This window comes from Mustelus asterias, chromosome 5, assembly GCF_964213995.1.
Source record: "Mustelus asterias chromosome 5, sMusAst1.hap1.1, whole genome shotgun sequence".
In the NCBI taxonomy this organism is placed as follows: Eukaryota; Metazoa; Chordata; class Chondrichthyes; order Carcharhiniformes; family Triakidae; genus Mustelus; species Mustelus asterias.
In genome coordinates, this window is record NC_135805.1 from 85,085,823 (window position 1) to 85,109,912 (window position 24,090).

The 24,090-nt window shown below is 41.4% G+C and overlaps 1 protein-coding gene across 2 annotated transcripts in view; it reads right to left on the bottom strand.

Moving 5' to 3' along the window:
• Nucleotides 1-22,962, bottom strand: part of xkr6a (XK, Kell blood group complex subunit-related family, member 6a) — a 464,827-nt gene extending 441,865 nt beyond the window's left edge. For both annotated transcript variants that reach the window (XM_078212945.1, XM_078212946.1), the window contains exon 1: nt 22,388-22,962. In XM_078212945.1, the coding sequence (XP_078069071.1) occupies nt 22,388-22,938 (551 nt within the window). In that variant the 5' untranslated portion in view covers nt 22,939-22,962. The remainder of the gene's footprint in view (nt 1-22,387) is intronic.
• Between the last annotated feature and the right edge of the window lie 1,128 nt (nt 22,963-24,090).

Consider the following 24,090-nt stretch of genomic DNA (forward strand, 5'->3'; position numbering starts at 1 on the left):
AGCGATGAGTCATTAGTAATATGAATTCAGATTCTTTAGAAATCATTGAGCAACGAGTATGAGAGATATAATATCACTCACTAGTTTTCAGTCAATGTTTGATTGTTTAAGTTGTATTATGTGAGTATCATGATTTTCTTCCCTGCTGCTATCAGACTTTTTAATGAATGTACCTCGCATTAAGTTGATCTTTCTCTGCAGCTTAGCTATGGCTGTAACACTACATTCTGCACTCTCTCCTTTCATTCCAGATGTACGGTGTGCTTTGTATAGCGTGCAAGAAACAATCCTTTTCACTGTATACTAATACATTTGACAATAATAAATCAAAATGTGTTTCCACATCCAATGAACCCCCTCTGTTGAAGTGCTTTGTAATACAAAAATGTGAGGGTGCAATGGAAGCACCCGATGTCAAGAATGTATCGTGCCGCTGGGGGTCATCCATGAGAGCAGAGCACCCAGAAATGGAATTGCATTCTGGACTGGCTGTGGAAGCAGCTGCACTGATGAAAAGATTGGGAAAGAATAAGCTGCTTCCACAGCCAGAGCCAGGGTACAGCAATATCGACCTTGAAAACGCTTCTCTCACGTTGCTCACAGCAGTGAAGGAGATGAATCTTCAGTTCTAGGAAACTTTAGAGAATTTCTAAGGGCTGCCAAACATATACTTTCAGCCAGCACTAAGTGTTGATATGTAATCAGTTCATTTCTGAAAAAGCAGCCAGATGGGCCAATAGCAGTGCTGTCAGTAAGTTTATTCAGCATATTAATCACAATGCTTTAAAAACCATTTAAATCAACAGGATGTAATCATGTGCCAATACGTGAATTGTTTGACATTTTTTATTTTATCACCTCAAATTTCTCCTGTCCCTCACCAAAACTGACTCAAATTACAAGGTGCAAGATCTAAAATCTAACTGTGTCATTAGGTTTTCTTTTACAAGTTTAACTGAGCTGAGGACCATCATCTTATACAACCAATATGAAAATCTGAACAGCACTTGAGGTATATGGCAATGTCTTCCTACCTACCAATACTTAAATTTTGTTACATCCTTTAGGAGAATACCGGCATGTTGGCAAGCGGTTAGCACTGCTGCTTCACAGCGCCAGGGGCCTAGGTTCAATTCTGGCCTTGGCCTGTGTAGATTCTCCCTGTGTCTGCGTGGGTTTCATCCGGGGGCTCCGGCTTCGTCCCACAGTCTATCGATGCGCAGGTTAATTGCCCCTTAAGTGTCCAGAAATGTGTAGGTTAGATGGATTAGCCATGGTTAAACGTGTGTGTGTGTGTGTGTGTGTGTGTGTGTGTGTCGGGGGGGGGGGGAGAAGAAGAAGAAGGAAGGAGGAGGAGGAGAGGGTCTGGACAAGATACTCTGACAGAGTCAATGTAAACTCGATGGGCCAAATGGTCTCCTTCTGTTCTGTAGGGATTCTATGAACTAGTCAGGAGTCAGATGCACCTAGGAAAGGAGATATAGATTAAGGATATTTTGCAAACTTGCAAAAGGTGATAATGTTGATAGACAGCAGGAATACTGCTCTTTACCCACAAACTAAAAAGACACCAATTTATGGTAGAATGGTTTAGTAATCAACTGTTGACACTGCTAATTTTTCCAAAATGGTACAAGTATACTGGTGCCACTTCTGGAGCAGTTAGAAAATAGAAAATTGCACTTCCACAGAATATACAGGAAAGGCAAATGCAGGCCTCCATCTGAATAATTTTCCCCATTTTTAATAATCTTTTTCTGACCTTTAAAGCATTCAGATGGCCTGTTTAAACGTTCTGCAAGAAAATCCCTTACGAGCGTCAGTTTCATTAATTAAGTCCAATTATAGCTAACTGCTCATTCTCAACAACACAGCGCACTTAATGCTCTGTAAAAATAACTTGTACATTTAATACTTGGATCTTCTCAACTCCAGAAACCTGGGTACGAACAGAATTACTGCTTGCATTTAGGTCAACTATGTGAAGAAACAAAAACTGGAAGCAATGAGCCAAACCTTGCAGCAATTGGAGACAATCAATTTACTTGCCCGTAGTCCATGCCCAAATGCAGCAAGACCTGAACAATATTCAGGCTTTGATATTGAATCTAACCATCGCCCCTTGACATTCCATATCCACCATCCACAAGCCAAGTCAGAAATGTAATGGAATACTCTTGACTTGCCTGGATGACTGCAGCTCCAACACTGAAGATTGACACCATCTAGGACAAAAGCACCCTGCTTGATTGCTACCCCATCCACAAACATTCACTACCTTCGCCACTGATGAACAGTGGCAGCCGTGTGCACCATCTATAAGATGCACTGCAGAAAATCACCAAGGTTCCTCAGGCAGTATCTTCCAAACCCATGATGCTACCATCTAAAAAGGACAGGCGCAGCAAATCCATCGGAACACCACCATCTGCAAGTGCCCCTCCGAGCCACTCACCAGCCTGATGTGGAAATATATCGTCATTCCTTTGCTGTCACTAGGTCAAAATACTGGAACTCCCTCCCTGACAGCACACATGGGCTGCAACAGTTCTAGAAGGCAGCTCACCACCACCTTATCAAGGGCAATTAGTATTGGGCAACAAATGCTGGCCTAGCCAGTGAAGTCCACATCCTTGGATTAAAAAAAATGCAAAGTAGCTCCCACAAACTATTGGATGCATGAGTCACATGGACAATTTAACAGGTCACAAAACTGCTTTCACACAATTTTACATATTAGTAAGCTTTATGTGTAATAGAAGTCTGGGCGCTTGCCGATTTCCCAATTGCAGAAGGTGCATTTAAAATATGTTTGAGCTTTTCAATTTCAAGTAAGCATGCCAATTTCCACCATATTAACTAGCAACATGTCTAATATGAAGTTCCTTGCCTGAACCATGTCAGATGTCATTAGTTGAGGCTGTTACATGTTTGAAAGAGCAAGAGCTATCTCATGTGAATTTATAAAATCTATGCCTGTTATAGCATTAAAATCAAGTTAGTGATCCAACTGGCACTCTGTTCTGCATTCTGCAATTACAACTTTACTTGATTCAAACTTGTTTTACCAGAAGGACATACAAGAATAATTTGCTATAGTTAGTGATGATGGTTCAAAACAAATCCTGATTCTCAATGAGATCCCTGATATCTAGCGATAAAAAAATGTGTATATTCTATCTATACTTAATGACAATACTTTCTAAACAATCCACGTATTAAATATGTAGTATCTGACCCCATCCATACTGGGGCAGATTTAACAATGCCAGAAACACAGCATAAATGGTTATTTCTAAGTTACAAATCAAAACTGCCAGTACATTATCTACAATGGATGGGAAGGTTCATAAAGGCCAATGATAAAAACCATAAGCTAACCATGTTGTATCTAAGTAATAAACGGAAACAGAAGAGCAAGTCATCCGCTGTGATGAGTGCTTGTAATTACACTTTATAAAAAAATATATTGCATTTGGATATCTTTGAACTTGTATAATGTTTGAAATGATACTTGAAACTTGTACATCTGATTGCTAAGTGTAATTTTTCAAGATGTAAATTTTAAATTTAAACTTTTTAGGTGGTATTGCAGAGTTTGCTCCAGCATGCACAGAATGCAACTTACTGTACCAGACAAATGTAATTCTTATGTAGCTCCTTCTATTATAACACAAAAACCTGTGCGGTAAAACATCAAGATTTGCACATTTTTGCATGCAAGCACAGAAATTGGAAGTGAACAAGGTAGTTTTGTTCAATATACGCAAACACCAACACAGTGACAGCCAAACAAATTCCTACTCCGGTTTGATATTTTCACATGTTGAATGCTTATGAGGGAATTCACCAGAAAGCTGAACAAAGATAGGAAAGCGAGCAGGAGTTTGATTTACATTGACTGTGGCCAATTAAGCCGAGCTGTAGCATCATTTGGTTAGGTGACTTGTACAGAGAATAAATTGAACACCGTATACATATTTTGACAATTATGTTTTATTCCAAAGATGTGGTAGTCTTCTGCAGAATACCCAGATATCACCCAGATTGAAACACAGCTATCACGATTCACGACAGATTTCCAACCAAATGACAATCAACACAGTACCATTTACTCACCTACTTAGAGATTGCCTCAAGGTTACCATACAATTACAAAGCCACTTAAAAACATTTTTTTTTAGTGTTCTTACAGTAAATAACTTGTCAAACCATAAATATTAGAATTAAAATTACAATACAAGCAACAGATATCCAAGTATATGGTGAGACCATTTTTTAAAAAAAGACAATACTTTTTCAATGATCTGATTTACAGAAGCACTTTCTTCAACACAAAAGATCTGCAATAGTCACTTTATTCCAGACCTGAGATCACAAAGAAAATTTGAACACCAACTCTTTGGAGAGGCACCAGATCACATTGTGTAAGTACATCCCATATTGCAATAGTATCAACAACCAAAAAGGAAGAGATTTTTCGATCATTTGAATGCTCTGTCATGAGAGGGGTTGTTAAGCAGCAGCTGAAAAAGGCAGTGGAATGGCAACAACAATAGATCCTAACTCTGATGAACTCCCAATTTTATTAAGTTCAATAGCCAAGTCTGGCAAGGCCATTTTAAGGTTACAAAGACAATTGTAGTCTCCTGTGCTTTATTCATACAGATAGTTTCAACCAACAGAAGAAACTGTGGGAAGGCTTAAGGAATGCATCCACATGGAGTTTAAGACCAAGGTTTAACTTATTCAACTGTTGCCTGCAGCAAAACCTCAGCCGTCATGCTAAATGTGAGACCTCTCTAAACCACCTCGGAAGTCTGCTTGTGCACTTGGACATTCCGAGCAAAAACCAAGAGCAGGCATATTCTGCATCTCTGGCAAATAAAACAAATAAGCTACAGTTACATATGTCATATCAAGACATCAGGATTCAAACTCCATGGTTATCATATAACACTACAATGTTACATTGAGTATTTCTTGTTTATTGACTCATGGTAGGTGTGCTTATTGCAATACAGATCTATCGCTCCAGAATCTCCTCTGTTAAGCAAAAACCATCGCTTTTCACATTTCCCTATACCCAAAAGGGAACTATTTCTTAGTGTCTACACATTCATCCCGAAAGATCCCTAAGCTCATACTGTAGCACACATTTTGACATGCTGAAATCTACATGAGAAATTATTATAATCCAATAATGACACAAGAATGCAAGGTTTAACAAATCAAGACCAACATTCAGTAGTGGTCTAAGGGTTCTGATTTTTTTTAGGCAGCAGCCATAAATCTTATCAGAGGATTCTGTATAAAGTTGAAATGACTACTATGTCAATCCCGCTGAACAAATATTTTCTAACACAACAGAAATAGAGGATGACCATGAGGTTAATTAGGAAGGAAGGAATCTAAAATAATAAATATCAGAGAAAAATAATCACAAAAACTTACAGGAGGAAAAGCCAACAAATTGCCAGGACATAATGGCCTACACTCAAGAGTGGCCACATAGATGATGGGTGGACTGGTTATGATTTTCCAAAGTTCCTTAGATTCTAGAACAATCCTAGCAGATTGCAAGTTGACAAATGTAACAATGCAACTCAAGAAAGTAAAGAGAGAAAACGGGGAACTCCAGGTCAATTAGTCTAACATCAGTCATTGGGAAAGTACTGGAATCTATTATGGAAATCTAACAATGTACTTAAGATCGAACAATGCTTTTCTAAGTCAACATATTTCTTTGAAAGTGAAATGGTGTTTGACATTGAGCTTTGAGGTTGCAACTGTGTAAATAAAGAGGGCTAGTCAATGCAGTAAACTTTGATTTTAAGAAGGCACTTGATAAGGTGTTACATAAAAATTTATGGGCTCATGGAATAGGGGGCAGTATATTAGCATGGATGGGGGATTGGTTAAGGCACAGGAAGCAGAGCAGGGATAAACTGGGTCTTTTTAAGTTGGCAAGTTGTAACGAGTGGACTGTCACAGGGATTAGAGCTAGGCCCTTAACTATTCACAATCTAAATCATGACTTTGACAAACAGACAGATAGTAATGATCCAGATTTGCTGATGATACGAAGTGAAGTGGGAAGGTAATCCATGAGGATGAGGAGACAAAAACTGCAAAGCAATATAAACAGATTAACTGAATGGACAACAAGTTGGGATTATAATGTGGGAAGTGAGGTTTTTCACTTTGGTGGTGACAGAAAAGTAGATTACTTTTAAAAAGGCACAAAACTTGTAAATGTTGATATTTAGAGACATGTGAGTGTACCCACACACTGAACTCAAAGTTAGCATACAGGTACAATAAGCAATTGGAAAAGCAAATGTAATTTTTTGGTAACTTCAAGTTATTCTTCATAAGGTTTTTGTAATTGCAGTCGTAAAGGTTATTGGGAGCAATACTATAATTAAACTAAACGAAAATAACAAATACGTACCTGTGTAATTAAACTTTTGAAGGTTTTGATTTGATTTGTCACATCTATGTGCAGTGTGCAGTGAAAGGTATTGTTTCTTGCACGCTATACAGACAAAGCATATCGTTCATAGAGTACATAGGGGAGGCAAGAGGATGCAGAATATAATATTAGTCAGAGCTGGAGTTTAGAGAAAGATCAACTTAATAAGGTAGGCCCATTCAAAAGTCTGATGGCAAGAGGAAAGAAAGCTGCTGCTCGAGTTGGCTGGTACGTGATCTCAGATTTTTGTATTTTTTTCCTGATGGATAAAGGTGGAAGAGAGTATGTTCAGGTTGTGTGGAGTCCTTGATTATGCTGGCTGTTTTTCCGAGGAAGTGAGCAGTGTAGACAGAGTCAACGGATGGGAGGCTGCTTTGCGTGATGGATTGGGCTACGTTCACAACCCTTTGTAGTTTCTTGCAGTCTTGGTCACCTTTCTTAACTAGGTGGTAGCAGTTTTAATAAGCACAGTAAATGCAAATATACATAGGAATTATTCTAAGTTCATTAAGTAATGAAATTAACTAAATAACATAAGTAACAATTGCTGGACAGATGTTGTGCTGCAGCTGTGGAATATGGGAGCTCTGGATGCCAAGGCAATCCAGGACAAACACATCTGCAGAAAGTGTAAACATGATGTGGAGATGCCGGCATTGGACTGGGGTAGGCACAGTAAGAAGTCTCACAACACCAGGTTAAAGTCCAACAGGTTTATTTGGTAGCACGAGCTTTTGGAGCGCTGCTCCTTCATCACCTGATGGAGCAGCAGCGCTCCGAAAGCCCGTGCTACCAGATAAACCTGTTGGACTTTAACTGGTGTTGTGAAAGTGTAAACAGTTATAGGAATTCAGGATTATTGATCGATAAGCCAAACTGCCGATCCTGCAATGCAAGATGGGGAGAGAAATTCCTGGACACTTGGTTCCAGAATACAGTCACACCGCTTAGAACAGGGTCATCTGTTTTGGACAGAAGGATATGACGGAGTGAGGCAGGTAAAGGCACCAAGCTGAATTGTGGAGGAGCCTCAGACTTTTCAATTATTCAAAAGGTTTGAAGTCCTCAAAACCTGTGTGGACGATTGCAAAGTCTGTAAGGTGGATGAGCAGGCTAGCCAAAGCATCATTGTACAGGAAGCCATACAAGTGTTGGGGGAGTGGGAGGAATAAAGGAATGTCGAGGTAGGAGGGAACAGTATAGTAGATGCAGCATACCAAGGGATAGGGTCAAAGTAGGAGAGCAAAATATGGGAAATGAGAGCCAGAGAATAGCAGGAAGCAACAGAGAAAAAAAAACTAAAAATACATCAACAGTCAAGAGTAGATATTACAAAGATAACAAGATGACAAAATTTAAGGCTCTGTATCTGAATGTGCATAGCATTGACAGGTAAAAAAGGTAAAGTCGCCATAGTCCAAGATAACCAATGGCTGCTCTCCTCTTTGAGGGGGGAGCTTACTGGTGGTGATTTAACCTAAACATCACCACACTCAAGGTGAGGGACATGGTCGAGAAGGTGAGGCCTTCATGAATAACCTCAGCCGGTATGGGAATTGAACCCGTGCTGTTAACGTCCTTCCACATCACGAACCAGCCGTCCGGCCAACTGAACTAACCAGCCCCGAAAGAGCATTCATATCAAAGTTAAAAAATTGGTAGTGTAGACTGAAGTAAATATGATCGGATAGCCATTACAGAAACATGGCTGCGGAATGACAAAGTTGGGTCCTGAATATTGAGGGTCATACGACATTCAAGAAGGAAGTGTTGCAATCATAGGAAGGCTTCGGTACTTGTAAAACCTTCATGGAAACAAAAAGTTGAAATCAAGCATAAGCACTACCAATTTACTCTGAAGGCTTAGAATCACAGAATCCTACAGTGTAGAAGGAGGCCATTCAGCCTATCGAGTCTGCACCGACCTCAATCCTACCCAGACCTTATCCCCGTAACCCCATGCATTTACCCTAGCTAGTCCCCCTGACACGAAGGAGCAATTTAACTTGGCCAATCTACTTAACCTTGCAGAACCTGAGACGGTCAAGTATTTTGGATATCAACTCAAGAGCTCGAATTCCACCACCACTCCCAAAAGAAATCAATTTGTTTTAATAAAACCATTAATTTTCTAAGCAGAACAAACATTTTCAGTAGCAAGGCGCTCAATCTATGATCCACAAGCACTGGCGATCCAGCCCATGAATCTAATTGAGTCTTATTTCTATACAACAATTTATATGTACAATAAAATCTTTGAGTTCAATGCCAGAGGATCCACCTCCAAACATGTATTAAGTAGAGCTTCATAATGGCTGAGGAGACCCCATTCCCACATGAATGGAACCCGCTTTGGTGTATATTGCTTTTTTTTTTAAGATACAAGATAGATTCCAATGCCAAATGAAAATACGTAAAACAGTAAATGTGCGAAGTCTTTATTCAATTTGTTCACACCTCAAAATGACCTGACTTTGCTAAAGGCCAGGGCTTTGCGTCGAAAAAGGCAGAGAGTTAGCTCCAGAATTTATTTTTGCCAAGTGTACTGCTTGACACCGTCCACCATGTCTTCAATTTAATCAAACATGTTTTTGGTGCCTTTTTGCTGCAGCATGAACTCCGAGCACCTCAACAGCCTTTGCCATATCAGGCAAAGCAGGCAGACATTCAGACTCTTCAAGGTCATGAGTTTCCTCAATTGAAGAATGTACTGCATCTATAATAGTATCAACTGTAGTCCCATTGCGCATTTTATGGCATTGTCCATCTCCTTACAAGTTTACCATTGGTCCTACTGGAACTTGGCCTCCCACAGCCAAGTGAAAAGTGCTTTGTCATGGCATTAGTTGAACACTCTCTGCTGCTCCTTCATGTTCTCAACATCATCTGCAGCTGCAACCTACTTGACCTCAGCATGGCGGCAACAGTGGCATTTCTGGCTTCTCCCACCATCTTCATTGTGAACATGATCTCTCATGCAGTTGAATTGAACTCTACTTCTCATAAATTACCCTCGCTAATCATAGCAGTCAGCTGTCATTGGTAGTGATTTTTCAGATTCCTAATTATCCCTGATCCATTGACTAGAGCTTGGCCATGGCGTTGGGAGAAAAGAACGCTCTTTAAGCCTGCAATGTGGGTGGGCTGGGCAGTTGTTAGTAATGATGACAATCTTCCCTTTTATCGTTAATGTTTTGTTCACTTTCCTGATACACACCTCAGCAAAAATGCTGAAGATCATCCAGGCAAATTTGTCCCTCAACATGTGGGTAGTACATTGATATTTGCGAAGCAACATAGCTTTTTGAACTTTTCTATCACAAGTGGTAGCAGCTTTTTGGTGCCATCTATGTTGCCACAGACCATGCCAGTGACACCTTTCTTGCTCCACTTTTCACCATTACCTGCTTCACTTTTTAAATTCAAAGAGCTGTCTGGCAAAAGACAAGAAATCAGTCCCATTTCATCTGCATTAAAAATGTCTCGTGGTGCATGCTCAGTCAAGATGTAGGCCGATATTTTGGAGCCAACAACTGTCATTGCTGCTGTAACCACTGATCCATCACCACTTTATGTGCGGAGGACAATGCTGTTGCCCGTCTTGAACCAGTCAAGGCATCTAATCGCTGCAGGCAAACTTCATGTAAACCAGCTTCCTTGACAGGGTGACTCCCCTTTCCTGCAGGATTGGATCGGAGATGAGAACATTCTCTGCTCAGGTTGCCTTAAACCCAATAGCAGAGCTTCAACATTGGGATAGGCAGATGTCTCATTCTTGCTGGAGAAAATGTGTGTTTGCCGAACTGTTCCAAGATGTTCATCAAAGTGGAATCTCCGAGTACTTTACAATATCCACTTTCCACTTCACACGACTGTTTTCCACTCGCTGTAACAACTTCACCTTTTTGCTGATCAACAACACGTTTTAACCTCATAGGTTTAGCCTTACTTACAGGTTTTGCACATCCTTTCACAGAGAGATCCCAATGTCAAACGATTGCTTGTCCAGCACTCCATGATGCCCCATTCTTGTGCAGCCTAACTCTGTGCTGATTGATCAGCACGGCTATATGACAAGCTCAGACAAGTTTAGCTAACTGTGCAGAATTTCAGTGGGATTTGCGATTCTGCCGTCAAGAATGGGAGTCATCTGAATTTGACTCATCACAATTTCATAATATACCTTTGAAACAGAAAATCCTGAGACATGTTTTGCAAGGGAGGAATGGGTTATACGAAAAGCTTTAAAAAAGGTGAACACCAGAGTCTAAAGGACAGGTCTAGAAGCTTTTTAAAGGCAGGGTAAGTGGCAATAATGTGGAGGAGTCGGGAGAGGGCGTTCCAGGGAATGGAACTGAAACCACGTTACAGGGTCTGCAGAGACAGTTACATCCAAATTGTTGCGGCACTCAAGTCGATAGGATCTGTCCACAATAATTTATTGATTACCTAAGACTCATCTTCCTTTCTGATGTTGAAAATTTAAACAACTTTATTTAAAATCTACCTCAAATGGCAGAAGGGGCACAACAAATCCAGCTGATATCCTTCTGGTGGGAGTATGAAAGCAGATATTGAAACGTTCTACAGATAGAGAGGACCAGTTAAGTGAGCACATTTACAGTAAACCACGTCTGAAACAAGGATGACAAATCTTTCTTGGAATGCATGAGATGTCCCCTTTTGAGATACAGCTAGGAGATTTCCTCACCTGCGCAATCTCGAAACCAATATCGGGCAGCACCCAACACAATCAATTACTGGAGAAAATTGGGGAGGCGATGGCCTCATGGTATCATCGCTAGACTATTAATCCAGCTAAGGTTCCAGAGACCAGAGTTTGAATTTAAAATTATCTGGAAGTTAGAATCTACCGATAACCATGAAACCAATGTCGATTGTTGGAAAAACCCATCTGGCTCACTAATGTTCGTTAGGAAAGGAAATCTGCAGTCCTAAACCAAAAGAGAAAATGCTGGAAAATCTCAGCTGGTCTGGCAGCATGTGTAAGGAGAGAAAAGAGCTGATGTTTAGAGTCCAGACGACCTTTGACAAATTGTCGTCTGGACTCGAAACGTCAGCTCTTTTTTCTCCTTACAGATGCTGCCAGACCAGCTGAGATTTTCCAGCATTTTCTCTTTTGGTTTCAGATTCCAGCATCCGCAGTAATTTGCTTTTATCCAACCTGCAGTCCGAACCTGGTCTGGCCACATGTAACTCCAAATCCACAGCAATGTGGCTGACTCTCAACTGCCCCTTGGCAATTGGAATGGGCAATAAATGCTGGCCAGCCAGCGACACCCATATCCCACAGATGAATTTTTAAAATTACTATTAATCTTGAAAACAGTAGTTAACATGGGTGTATGGATACATGAGGAGAGGAACAAAAACAGAAAAACACAAAAGATTCATCAGTAATACAGAAGTCAACCAGGGTTGTGTTAAAGCAAGAGATTTGTCAATGAATGAACTTCTCAGTCTGTGCTTCAGAGTCGAGAACTGGTCTAGGCCCGAGAATCACTCCAGTACATTCCAGAACCAAAGTAGCCATGACAATTGTTTACACAGACCTCGGGTACTGGACAAAACAAACGCCACCACCATCGAACAAATGATACCAAATCTGTCTCAACTAGAGATGTTACGTTGGCTTAATTCTGAAATCTAATATGGTGTCTTCTGAGTAAACTTGAAACGTCACCATGTGCAAAACTTCTAACTTAGCACTCAATTCTAAAAGCTATTTAGCCATTGAGTGCTTAAGAGTCATTGTTATTACATCACTATTTTTCACTGTACTCACAGGAAAGGCTATGACAAGTTTTAGCCTTCAAAGTTAAGCCTGGAGAAAGGTAGCAGATAAAGGAAGGTGATAGCAACTAGAAGTATGCTGTAATGAAACATGTATAATTTTAAGCCTAAGGCAGGTATAGACTGAAGGAGGTTGGTTCAACCAGAATACTCGTGACAAAAAATGGAATTGCAGTTACACTGACACCAGAGATCATTTTGACTCTGTGTGCTAAAAAGTACAATGCGGCTACTGGCAAGACTGACCTTTGGGAAATATGAAAGAGACGCAAAAGAACATTACCTGCAGAAGAGCAACAGAGGGACACTAGTACCGTACAAACAAATAACTCAAAGGAGAATTGAGAATTCCTCTTTAGCTGCAGTAATTGTCTACTTTGTACCCAAGTGGCAGCTTGGCTCAGTAGCATCTTTTCGCAAGTCAGAAGGTAGTATGTTCAAGCCAACAGCAAAACACGAGAACCTCACCCCTGCTGTTTCTTCAGTGCAGTATTGAGGTAGTGTGATCTTTTAACAGAAAGTGCAAACCAATACAGATGGCTCAACTGAACATAATGTTAAATAGTATGATTCAAAAGATTTTCCCAATGTCCTGACCAAAATTCCCCTCAGGAACATCACAAATCCAGAATAACAGGTCATTTATAGGACTGTAATTGTGTTCAAATCAGTCGCAACATTTTCTCTACGTAACAGTGACGCTTCTTCAAAAGGTAATTAATTCTGCGCTTCGGGGCAGTGATATTGCAATGATGCAATACATAAATTACACTGAAAGTAACACTAACACAAAAGAGCATTTCACAACGGTGGATTTCTCTGTTCACAAAGGAATCCTTATACACATCACTGTTGAACATAAGGCATTTTGAAATAAGAGAATTGTATTAAGGAGCAACAAATATGAGTTGATTTAGCACCTTTCCCAGGCAATTAAGCATAGTCACTTAAACTGTTCTGTACAATAATAGAACAGCCAATGCGCACAAACATTGAGACAATGACAGCTTGTCAGAATTGGAGCACTGTTTGCCAGGACAGAAAATTCACCCACTCTTCTTCAAATACTGCCATTGGTTAATTTGCATCCACCTGAATAGGCAGATTGATTCCTTGTTTAAAACTGCAAGGATATGGGTATTTGAAGTTCTGATTGCTTTGCTCTGAAGTGTTTATGCATTGCGAATGGGCACAATTGAATCCAGCTGCAATGGTTCACTTTCACTCAAGGTTGGCAAATGCAGAATGGCCACATGAGAAAGACAGCTGAAGATAACAGACGTGTGGAACCAAACCCCAAGCAAACAGATAATGGGGGGAATTCTCCAGCCTTTCTCTGATCCTGCTGGCAGCACACCCCTTCCGTGGGTTTTGTTGCAGTGTGGGATGGTATCAATGGAAAATCCCACCGCCAGCGACGGGACCAGAGAATCCCGCCACCAGCGAACAACACACCACCTCTTGCTGCCGAGAAACACGCAACTGGGAGGCTGGAGAATTCCCCACAATATCTTAAAAAGCAGAACATTGTTGGAAAATAAAAAATGAATACAAATTTCAATGGCATTATATACATTGTAGGTAAAAAAAATATTTCAATCAAAAATGACCCCCTTTTGTGTCTCATTTAATAATTAGCTATTGTTTCCATTTTATATCCCAACATCAAGCACCCAAGAGGCCATATGTTCCTCAATGCTATCCGTAACCAGAAAACAATAGTTTGCATTTATATAATACTTTTAACATAGTAAAACATCCCAAGGCACGTCACAGGAGCATCATCGAACAAAATTCAGCATTGAGGCCTTTAAACATGTGTCGTGGTGGTGGGTTTTAAGGGTGGATTTTAACGAATGAGAGAGTGGGATTTAGGGAGGGAATTTCAGAGCTTCAGGCCTCAGCAGCTGAAAGCATGGTGCCAATTAAGCAGTGATGAAAATCACAGATGCACAGTAAGCCAGAATTGGAGGGCCACAAAGCTGGATGCAGTTACAGAGATAGGGAGAGTCAAGGTCTTGGAAGGATCTCTAAACAAGAATAAGAATTTTAAAAACCAAGGTTTTTCTGATGGGCGAGTGTAACATGATGCAAATTAAGGGCAGCAAACGTTTGGATGCGGTGAAGTTTATGCAAGGTGGAAGATGGAAGGCCAACCAGGAGAGAATTGAGATAGTCAAGTCTGGAAGTAACAAAGTACGGGGTTTTTTTTAAGTAGGTAAGCTAAGCTGAGATAGACATCGAAGTGCCCAAGAATTTAGGATAAGGCACTTTACATTTTACCGGGAAGGGCAAACACCTCTTCTCAGTCCCCACTCTCTCCCAAACAGTATGCATGTGATTATGAGCTTGCCCTCAGACAACGATAAGGACAAATATACACTTTACTCTTGAGCGACAAAGTGCCTTTGCATGCCTATTTGTCACCTTAAAACAGTGAACTGATAAGCATCATATATATATATATAGCCTCAAAACAACTGACAAGTGGTGGGTGACAAAGTGTCACCCTACTTCCAACCTGTATTTCCTATTTTAAGTCTTGGAGGTACTGGTGTCTCAAAATTCATCCCCATCTTTTATGTAACAGTATTTTTGAGCCTCTCCAATCAGCTTTTCACCTTTCCACAGCAATGAAAAGGCCCAAATCAAAGTGAAAAATAACTTCCACCCTAACCTTGGTGACCATTCCTCCATTCAACTAAACTATCCTCCTCCGTTGACTCGTCTCCATTGTCCAGTTCACTCAGATGGCATGCACTTGATCCAATTGTTAATTATCCAGTCATAGCACAGAATCTCCTAAAATGACATCTGTTCCTATTCCTGCAGCGCTAACTTCCGGTATCCCTAATGATCTATTTTTAGCCCCCTGCTACTCTTCATTTATATGGTACTCTCCAGGGACATCATTCAAAGACAACCACCAGGCTCTAAAGTATGGTAACACTTTGTCATGCACTACTTGTCAGTTGTTTTGACTGTTTCATGGTGGCAAATAGACAAAGGCACTTTGTCACTCAACAGTAAAGTGTATGTTTGTCCCTACCATTGTAACACTCTGATCTTCGCAGTGAGAGTAACGGCAATTGAGAGGGGCTTTTGCAACTCGAATCCACCAGTAAGTATTGGCAGAGGATTTGCAGACAGGAAGACAAAGTTCAAGATGGTACCAGAGTGTGGCATCTTCTTGCAAGCGGTCCTCAGCATATCCTCAAATTCAATTTTTACTTTTGCTCTAAAAACCGTAATCTAACCCTGTTAAACTTACTAATAATGGTATCACATGCTCAGTTGATCTTTTGCTTTACCCTATCGGTAACTGCAATACTATATTCTGCACCCTATCCTTTCCTTCTCCCCTATGTATTCCATGAACAGTGTGCTTCATCTGTAATACCTTGCAAGAAACAACAATTTTCACTCTATCCAAATACATGTGACAACAATAAATCAAATCAATTCCTCAGCCTCCGCAGGGTTAGTTTTATTATCTGACATCAAGTCCTGAATTCTCCAATCAAACTTCGGGAAGACCAAAACCTTAAGTTCTCATGTTGAAACTCCTTCATGGGCTTGACCCACTCTGTAAATGCCTCCAGTCATACAATTCTCCACAAACTCTGCATTGCTCCAACTCTGGCCACAAGTGCATCAATTAGCCACACCCACTGATGTATGTGCCATCAGCCATTTTGAGTTCTAATTTCTGAAATCGCCAGCCTAAACCTCTTTCAGCAGCTTTCAGAAAACCTACCTTTTCCAATACACTTTTCGAATCCAGTCAATGTTTCCTTTGGTTCAGTGACAGTTTTGGTCTGAATGTTTCTGTGAAGCACTAGAAATAATTTCCTATGAATGCGTTAATGTGCTACATAAACCTAAGTTGCTCTTTATACATGCACCTGTAAAAGAAGTTCCTCTTAAGAACAGGAGGTCCACAAATTAACTAAGCAAACCCACAGGTAGCATTCTTTTCAAGCTGCAAAGCATTTGAGGCTTTTACATCTCATTAAAGATCTTTTTAAATCAGGAAAGCACATTATAATTTATTATTAGTTTTAGTTGTATTGGTGAACACAATAACATAAGATATAGGAGTAGGCCATTCAATAATAAAGTAACAGTAAAGTTCATTTATCAGTCACAAGTAAGGCTTACATTAACACTGCAATGAAGTTACTGTGAAATTCGCTGAATCACCATATTCCGGCACCAGTTCGGGTCAATGCACCTAGAGAGGAAACCGGAGCACCCGGAGGAAACCCATGCAGACACAGGGAGAATGTGCAAACTCCATGCAGACAGTGACCCAAGCTGGGAATTGAACCCAGGTCCCTGGCGCTGAGAGGTAGCTGTGCTAACCACTGTGCCACCCATGCCATTTTCCTGAATGACCTCCATATTCCTTGATGTTTTTAATATGTAGAAATCTGTCGATCTCAGTCTTGAGAATACTCAGCAGCTGAGCCTCCACAGAACTCTTCAGCAGAGAATTCCAAAGATTCACCCCGATCATCATCAACACCGGTGCCCCACAAGGCTGTGTTCTCAGCTCCCGACTATACTCCTTATACACCTACGACTGTGTGGCCAAATTCCCCTCCAACTCGATTTTCAAGTTTGCTGACGACACCACCATAGTGGGTCAGATCTCAAACAATGATGAGACAGAGAACAGGAATGAGAGAGAGAATCTGATGAACTGGTGTGATGACAATAATCTCTCCATCAATGTCAACAAAACGAAGGAGATTGTCATTGACTTCAGGAAGCATAAAGGAGAACATGCCCCTTTCTACATCAACAAGGACGAAGTAGAAAGGTTTGAGCGCTTCAAATTTTTAGGTGTCCAGATCACCAACAACCTGTACTGGTCCCCCCAATGCCGACACTATAGTTAAGAAAGCCCCCCAACACCTCTACATTCTCAGAAGACTAAGGAAATTTGGCATGTCAGCTTCGACTCTCACCAACTTTTACAGATGCACCATAAAAAGCATTCTTTCTGGTTGTATCACAGCTTGGTATGGCTCCTGCTCTGCCCAAGACTGCAAGGAACTACAAAAGATCGCAAATGTAGTCCAATCCATCATGCAAACCAGCCTCCCATCCATCGAGTCTGTCTACACTTCCTGCTGCCTCGGCAAAGCAGCCAGCATAATTAAGGACCTCGCGCACTCAAGACATTCTCTCTTCCACCTTCTTCCGTCAGGAAAAAGATACTAAAGTCTGAGGTCATGTACCAACCGACACAAGAACAGCTTCTTCCCTGCTGCTGTCAGACTTTTGATGGACCTACCCTGCATTAAATTGATCTTTCTCTACACCCTAACTATAACACTACATTCTGCACTCTTGTTTCCTTCTCTATGAACGGTATGCCTTGTCTGTATAGTGTGCAAGAAACAATACTTTTCACTGTATGCTAATACATGTGACGATAATAAATCAAATCATCTCATGGGCAAAGAAATTCCTCCTCATTTCAGTCGTAAATGGCCTTCTATTCATTCTGAAATTAGGTCCCCGGTTCTAGAAACTCCCACAGCCAAGGGAAACATCGTTCCTGTATCTACCCTTTCAAGTCCGGCCCGAATTGTCTCAGTCTGAATGAGATCACATATCTTTCTGAACACCAGAGAATAAAGGCCAAGTCTATTTAATCTTTCCTTACAGAATCCCTCAATACCAGCAATTAATTTAGTAAACATTTATTGCATTTCCTCTGTGACAAGTACATCTTCACTTAGATAAGGAGACCAAAGCTTCATACAACACTTCAGATGTGGTCTCACCAATGCTCTACAGAGTTATGAGACATCTTTACTCCTATACTCAGATCCTCTTGTAATAAAGGCCAACATACAATGTGCCTTCTTAGTTAGAAGAATAAGAACAAAGTACAGCACAGGCCCTCCGATCATGATGCCCTAAAGAAAAACACTTGGTCTTACTTGAACCGTATCCCTCTGCTTCCCTCACCCCCCACCCCATTCATGTACCCATCCAGATGTCTCTTAAATATTGCTAATATGCCTGCTTCCACCAACTCTTCTAGCAGATGTTTCAGACACCCACCACTCGGCATGAAAAACTTCCCCCGCACATCTCCCTTAAACTTTTCCCCTTCAACCTGTGCACCCTTGTAATTGACACTTCCACCCTCGGAAAAAGCCTCTGACTATCCACCCTGTCTACGCCTCTCAATTTTGTAGACCTCTATCAGGTCTCCCCTCAGCCTCCATCTTTCCAGTGAAAACAATCCCAGTTTATTCAACCTCTCCTCGTAGCTGACACCCTTGAGACCAGGCAACATCCTGATCAACCTTCTTTGCACTCCAAAGCTTTCATGTCCTTCCAGTAATATGGAGACAAGAACTGCACACAATACTCTGAATGTAGCCTAACCAAGGTTTTATGTAGCTGCAACATGATTTCCCAACTCTGATACTCAAAGCCCTGGCTGATGAAGGCAAGCTTACCATATGCTTTCTTAATAACCTTGGCCCGCTGTGTTGCCACTTTTAGGGAACTGTGGACCTGCACGCCCAAATCCCTCTGGATGTTAACATTCCTCATGGTTCTGCCATTTACAGTATAATTCACACCTAAATTTGATCCTCCAAAATGCATCATCTCACATCAATATGCTGTACCTGCATATTAACTTGCAGTGACTCATCAGCAAGTGGAGCCAAATCCCTTTGAAGTTCAACACTTCCCAGCCCCTCACCATTTGATAAATACTCTGTATTTCAATTTTTTCTACCAAAGTGGATAACCTCTCATTTATCCATATAGTATTCCAAATTCCACACTAACTCTCAACATACACACAACCCAAACATCCTTGCAGAATACGTCACTGATATTAGCAGTTGAGCCTGGTGAGTCAGTTGAAATTTTAATTTTAGATTTGTACAGAAGCAAAATGTCAAACATTAAACAAACATTAAAGATGCCGCAACCATTTAACAGTATCTGCTCAGCCACATGGTCGTTTTGATGATAATGGAGGATATTTCAGAAGTACACTATTAATTGGAAAAGTAGTAAAATTTTACACAAATACTGCAAAGCATTAATTCAGTTTGAGATTCTCATTAACTATGGGTAACAGCAGTGAGCATGAGCCAGAGGTTTGCACATGGAAGGGATGGGGATAGAATGGGGGAAATGTCAATGGACTTCCCTCTTCAAGAGTGGCAATGTCATTTTGAATTTTCATATTGTTCTTTGAATAAAAGTTGTCAAAGCATTTTGCAAGCGAGATGAAAAAGTGTTTTGGGGGCAGAAAAGTTTGAAGGTACAGTAGAAAATCAGTTATGGCTGAAAAAATACATATCAAATGGCAATGGTTTTGAATGAAAATTCCAGAGGCTAAAAAAATAATGGCTAAGAGATTGGCCTTCAGTACTGAAACAGAATAAAAGGATGAGGTCATACACAAATTCAAAGGCACAAAGTCCAAAGGATAATGGTATGCAAAGGTTTGAAAAAAACATCAGGCCCCCAAGTTCCAGGGGCAGAGTGCTAATGGAACAGAATGAAAGGGCTAAGGTGCAACACTGCCAACATGAAAGTCACAGATACCCACACAAGGGCAAAAGTGGGGGGGAAGCAATGCAAAATGTGAAATTTTCTGGAGGAAAGGAGATGCTTCACTCTACATAGAGGTAGCGAAAATAGTCTCTACAAAACCTATATTATTTTTCATCAGCTTGACAATCATTCTTACTACAGATCAAGAAATGACTCCATTATTACCATCTCACACACTTTGATAATTGTCACAACTATGGTATACAAGAATGGTTCCCGTACAAAAGTTGGAAACAAAAAATAAAGGCTCACGGTTAATGCAGTCTGTTTGAAAACGTGTCAGCACAACATTTTTTAATATTCTGATTTTAAAAGACAACCAACAAATGATACATTCAATGTAACTTGAACCTTGATATAAACCATAGAAACAGTTCTGTTCCGCTCAGATGCATATTTACAAACAGTATTAGGAGAGTGGATGCATAAATCGCCATTATTCCACTTCCCACCAGCCCTTCAATCATACAGTATTGACAAAAATGTTCATTACACATTAACAGACTTGGGGCATCCATATGTTAACAGCAGAGTATTTGCGAGACCTTATTATGAAATGTAGCATTCTCCCATTAGTTGAATTTACTGCAGAGAATAACTATAATAGCACAAACAGTAGAATGCAAATTCAAAAGGTATAAAAACTAGCCTCTCTCTTCAGCAATAGATGGGACAACAGGTTTCAGTGAAGACCACCACCACAACCCCCATTCCACCCCCAAGTTATTTTCTGTGATTTATTTGAGGAAAGTCCACTGGCAATAAGGTGAACTCAAATATCTGGAGTGTCTAACTGAGACTAGAGAAAAACACGCTTTCCCCAAAAATCGTCTTACCAGCAGCATTGTTTTTAGTATTCAGTCGTTAAACTGAAAATAAAATAAATATAATTCTCATGATAATCCATGCCATCTATTAATGCATTACATAATCCAAAACTTGAATTTGATTCAAATTGTCTTACCTACAGAAAGAGAACATTCAGCGAAGGCAGCTTCATTTCAGAAAGATATATGAACAGGGCAATATTTGCACAAAACTCTCAAACCAAATTTCTGCATTGTTGTAGTTGCAACACAGAACACTGTCAGACTGTAATGTTCAATTCAATTCACATTAGAATGTTAAAATATCTGTGGATGATCCTCCAGTTAGCCATTTCCTCTACTGGTAACACTGCTCAATACAACTCAGTTGGTAAAAATGCTCCATTACTCGAGAGGTGTCTGACAATTTAATCCCTTTATACAAGACCCCCTTTACTCATTATATTGTATACAAATGTAACATGATAAGGGGCTATCACTACACTCCTCCACAGATGTGACCTTGATTATTTCAAAGAACTAATATCAATACATTGTCAGATTTTTCTTCCCACACACTCACTCCACATACATCGTGAAATAAACCAAGAACACAACAGCACAGCCCTTTAGTTTATTCTCAATGGGTGTGCCACCCACGTATTTCAAAAAATCAGCCTGAATTAATGCATTTTTACACATAGCCATCAAACTTTAATTTTTTAAAACTCGTGTGTGTAATATCCCCACCAACTCTGGTACAAATATCAGCATTATACATTGTACCTCGCTAAATTTGTAGCAGCGAATTGCGTTTTTCCGCTACTGTCATTCTTGTCCCAACAGTACGCTGTCAATGACTAATGCAAATAACTTACTGCAATTATTACAGCAAATGCATTAATAGTGATCATTGACAAATCGTTTGCTCAATCTGTCCAAATCCTCCTCAAAATAACAGCATTTTGTTTTTAAAAAGAGTCACAATGGCTAGGTTTTAAATTATATGCAGCGAGTACGTTTTAAAATATCGCTGCTCCATTCGCCGAAAGGCAAATTCGAGACCGATGCATTCGCATTATCTTCATATTCATCTCATCTCCAAAATTTATTATTAATACCCATTTACGGTAAACCCAATTCAGATTGCATGGATCAATGAGCATTTCTGAATGGAAGTCATCCCATAATACTCCAAAAGCCAGAACCGGGGGGCCACCGATCATCTCCTATGATTCATTCTCACCGCTGCGCCATTTTTATGCTAACTGCAGAATGTACAGCACCTGTAGTGAGAGCTGCTAACTAGAAACTCCAGGGCCGGTTTTTTTGACGGATACGAAGCCACACATTGACTTCCCAAGACCAGAACTGGGATGAGAGAGGTTTAGAGAGAGAGAGAGAGAGAAAAATCCATCACTCCTCTCTCTCTCTCTGCACTTGTTCCAGCTGCAGGACACGAACGCCCAACGCTCCTCCTAAACCAATCTTGCATTACCTTGATCCCCATCTTACTCGATGGAGATGACCCTCCTCCATCGATTTAGAAACAGGGACATGAAGACATTTCCACCAACACTTACCACACCCCCAAAATAAAGTGTACATTTGAATCTGTTTTTTATTAATCTCCCCCCCCCCTCCCTCCCTCCATCCCCGCCTCCGCAAATACACACACACACAATACCTCCAGACTTGTCCCAGCTGCAGGATGTGAATGACCGACTGCCAGATCCACACCGAGGTCCTGCAGCAGCGGTTGTAGCCGGTGACGCCGGGCCGCCTGCTGCTCAGCCCCTCCACACCCCCGAGCCCCCCGCCGGCGTAATCCTGCATGAACCACCTGAAGCTGAGGATCTGCACCAGGACGGACGGCACCAGCACGAAGAAGAGCGTCAAGCCGAACCACCAGTAGTCCTGCTTCAGGTAATAGTCGGCCGCCAGCCAGAGGTCGGTGCCCACGTCCGAGAAGAAGACGAGCAGCGCGATAACGATCCAGAGACAGTCCAGGACGGGGTGGTCGCCCCCTTTCAGGTTACACAGCGATCTCCTCAGGCAGGCGCTCCGGCAGCCCCAGTAGCATGACGAGGTGTTGCAGCAGTGGCAGATGTGGAAAGAGCTGCTGGCCTCCGGCCCCCCGTCCAGCTGCTGCTCGTCGCCCCCCTCGGTCACCGACTCGTCCAGGTTGTGCAGCTGGGCGAAGCCGGTAACCCCCACACCGTCGGATTTGGCGGCCATCTTGGCGGGTGCCTGGCGCTCTCAGCTTCCGGGGTTACCCGGCCGGCCGGCCGGAAATGGGGAGGGGGGGTGGCTGCTGACCTCACTTCCTGGATACCGCCGGGAGGGGCGGGGCTTGCGGAGGAGGGGGCGGGAAGGGAGGAGGCGGGGCTTCCCGGGCAAGCAGTGCCGCCCTTCGAGGGGAGGGGAGGGGGTGTGTGTGTGTCCCTACCCAGCCCGCCCCGGGCGAGGGGGGAAACGTTAGCTCAACAAGTTAAGGGACTTCACCACACCCCCCCCCCCCGACACACACACCGTCCTGCTCCACCTGTCACCTGGGTTACCTGCCCGGCCCTGCAGTGACCGAGTCCCTGCACTGACACCTGCTCCAATACCAGCCGCTTAACTCTCAGCATCAACAGCTCACTGCCCCTGATCCCCTTCCCAAACTCAAACCACTCTCATCTCAGCACCAGACAACTAGGTGCTTTTTTTTTCAACATCAAAGATGGGAGGGTGGGCCTTTTCTGAGTTTTCTTTCTCTTTGCGAAATCCATTCGAGGCAGATTTCTGTTTTTTTTTAAAAGAAGGTATATCTCATTCCGTGTTAAATGATACTGACTTGTGATACTGGTGCCTTTGATTTTTCCCAAACGCCCCAGTCAAGCGCTGTTAAAATATGATTGCTATTCTCATACCTGTGAAACAACAGTTAAAAAGCTTGCACCAGTAAATGGTAAAAGAGCCACCTTAAAATACAGAAGAGACAGATCGGGAGAACTGCGATGGGGGTGTGTCAAAGTCAAGTTCATTTTCATGCAAGTCTGACTGCAAAAAGTAACAAGTTGCTGCTTTACAGTCCAGGATTTTCTCACATACTGTATCTTAGCTCTTTGTCCACCTTGCACACCTTGTAATTGGTTACAAAACTTCGATAGTTTATTATAAGAGCAGAAAATGCAGGAAAAACTCAACAGGTCTGGCAGCCTCGATGGAGGGAGAAAGTATGAATGTTTCAAGTCCAATATGCTTGGTTCTCCTTTATTTGGAAGAAGAGTTAATATTTTATTTGATTTACTTACACCTTGATTTAATATTTTAATTGAGAGACATCATCACCAACAGTGCAGCATTCCAGTGCTGCACTGGAGAGTCAGCCTTATTTTTGTGTTT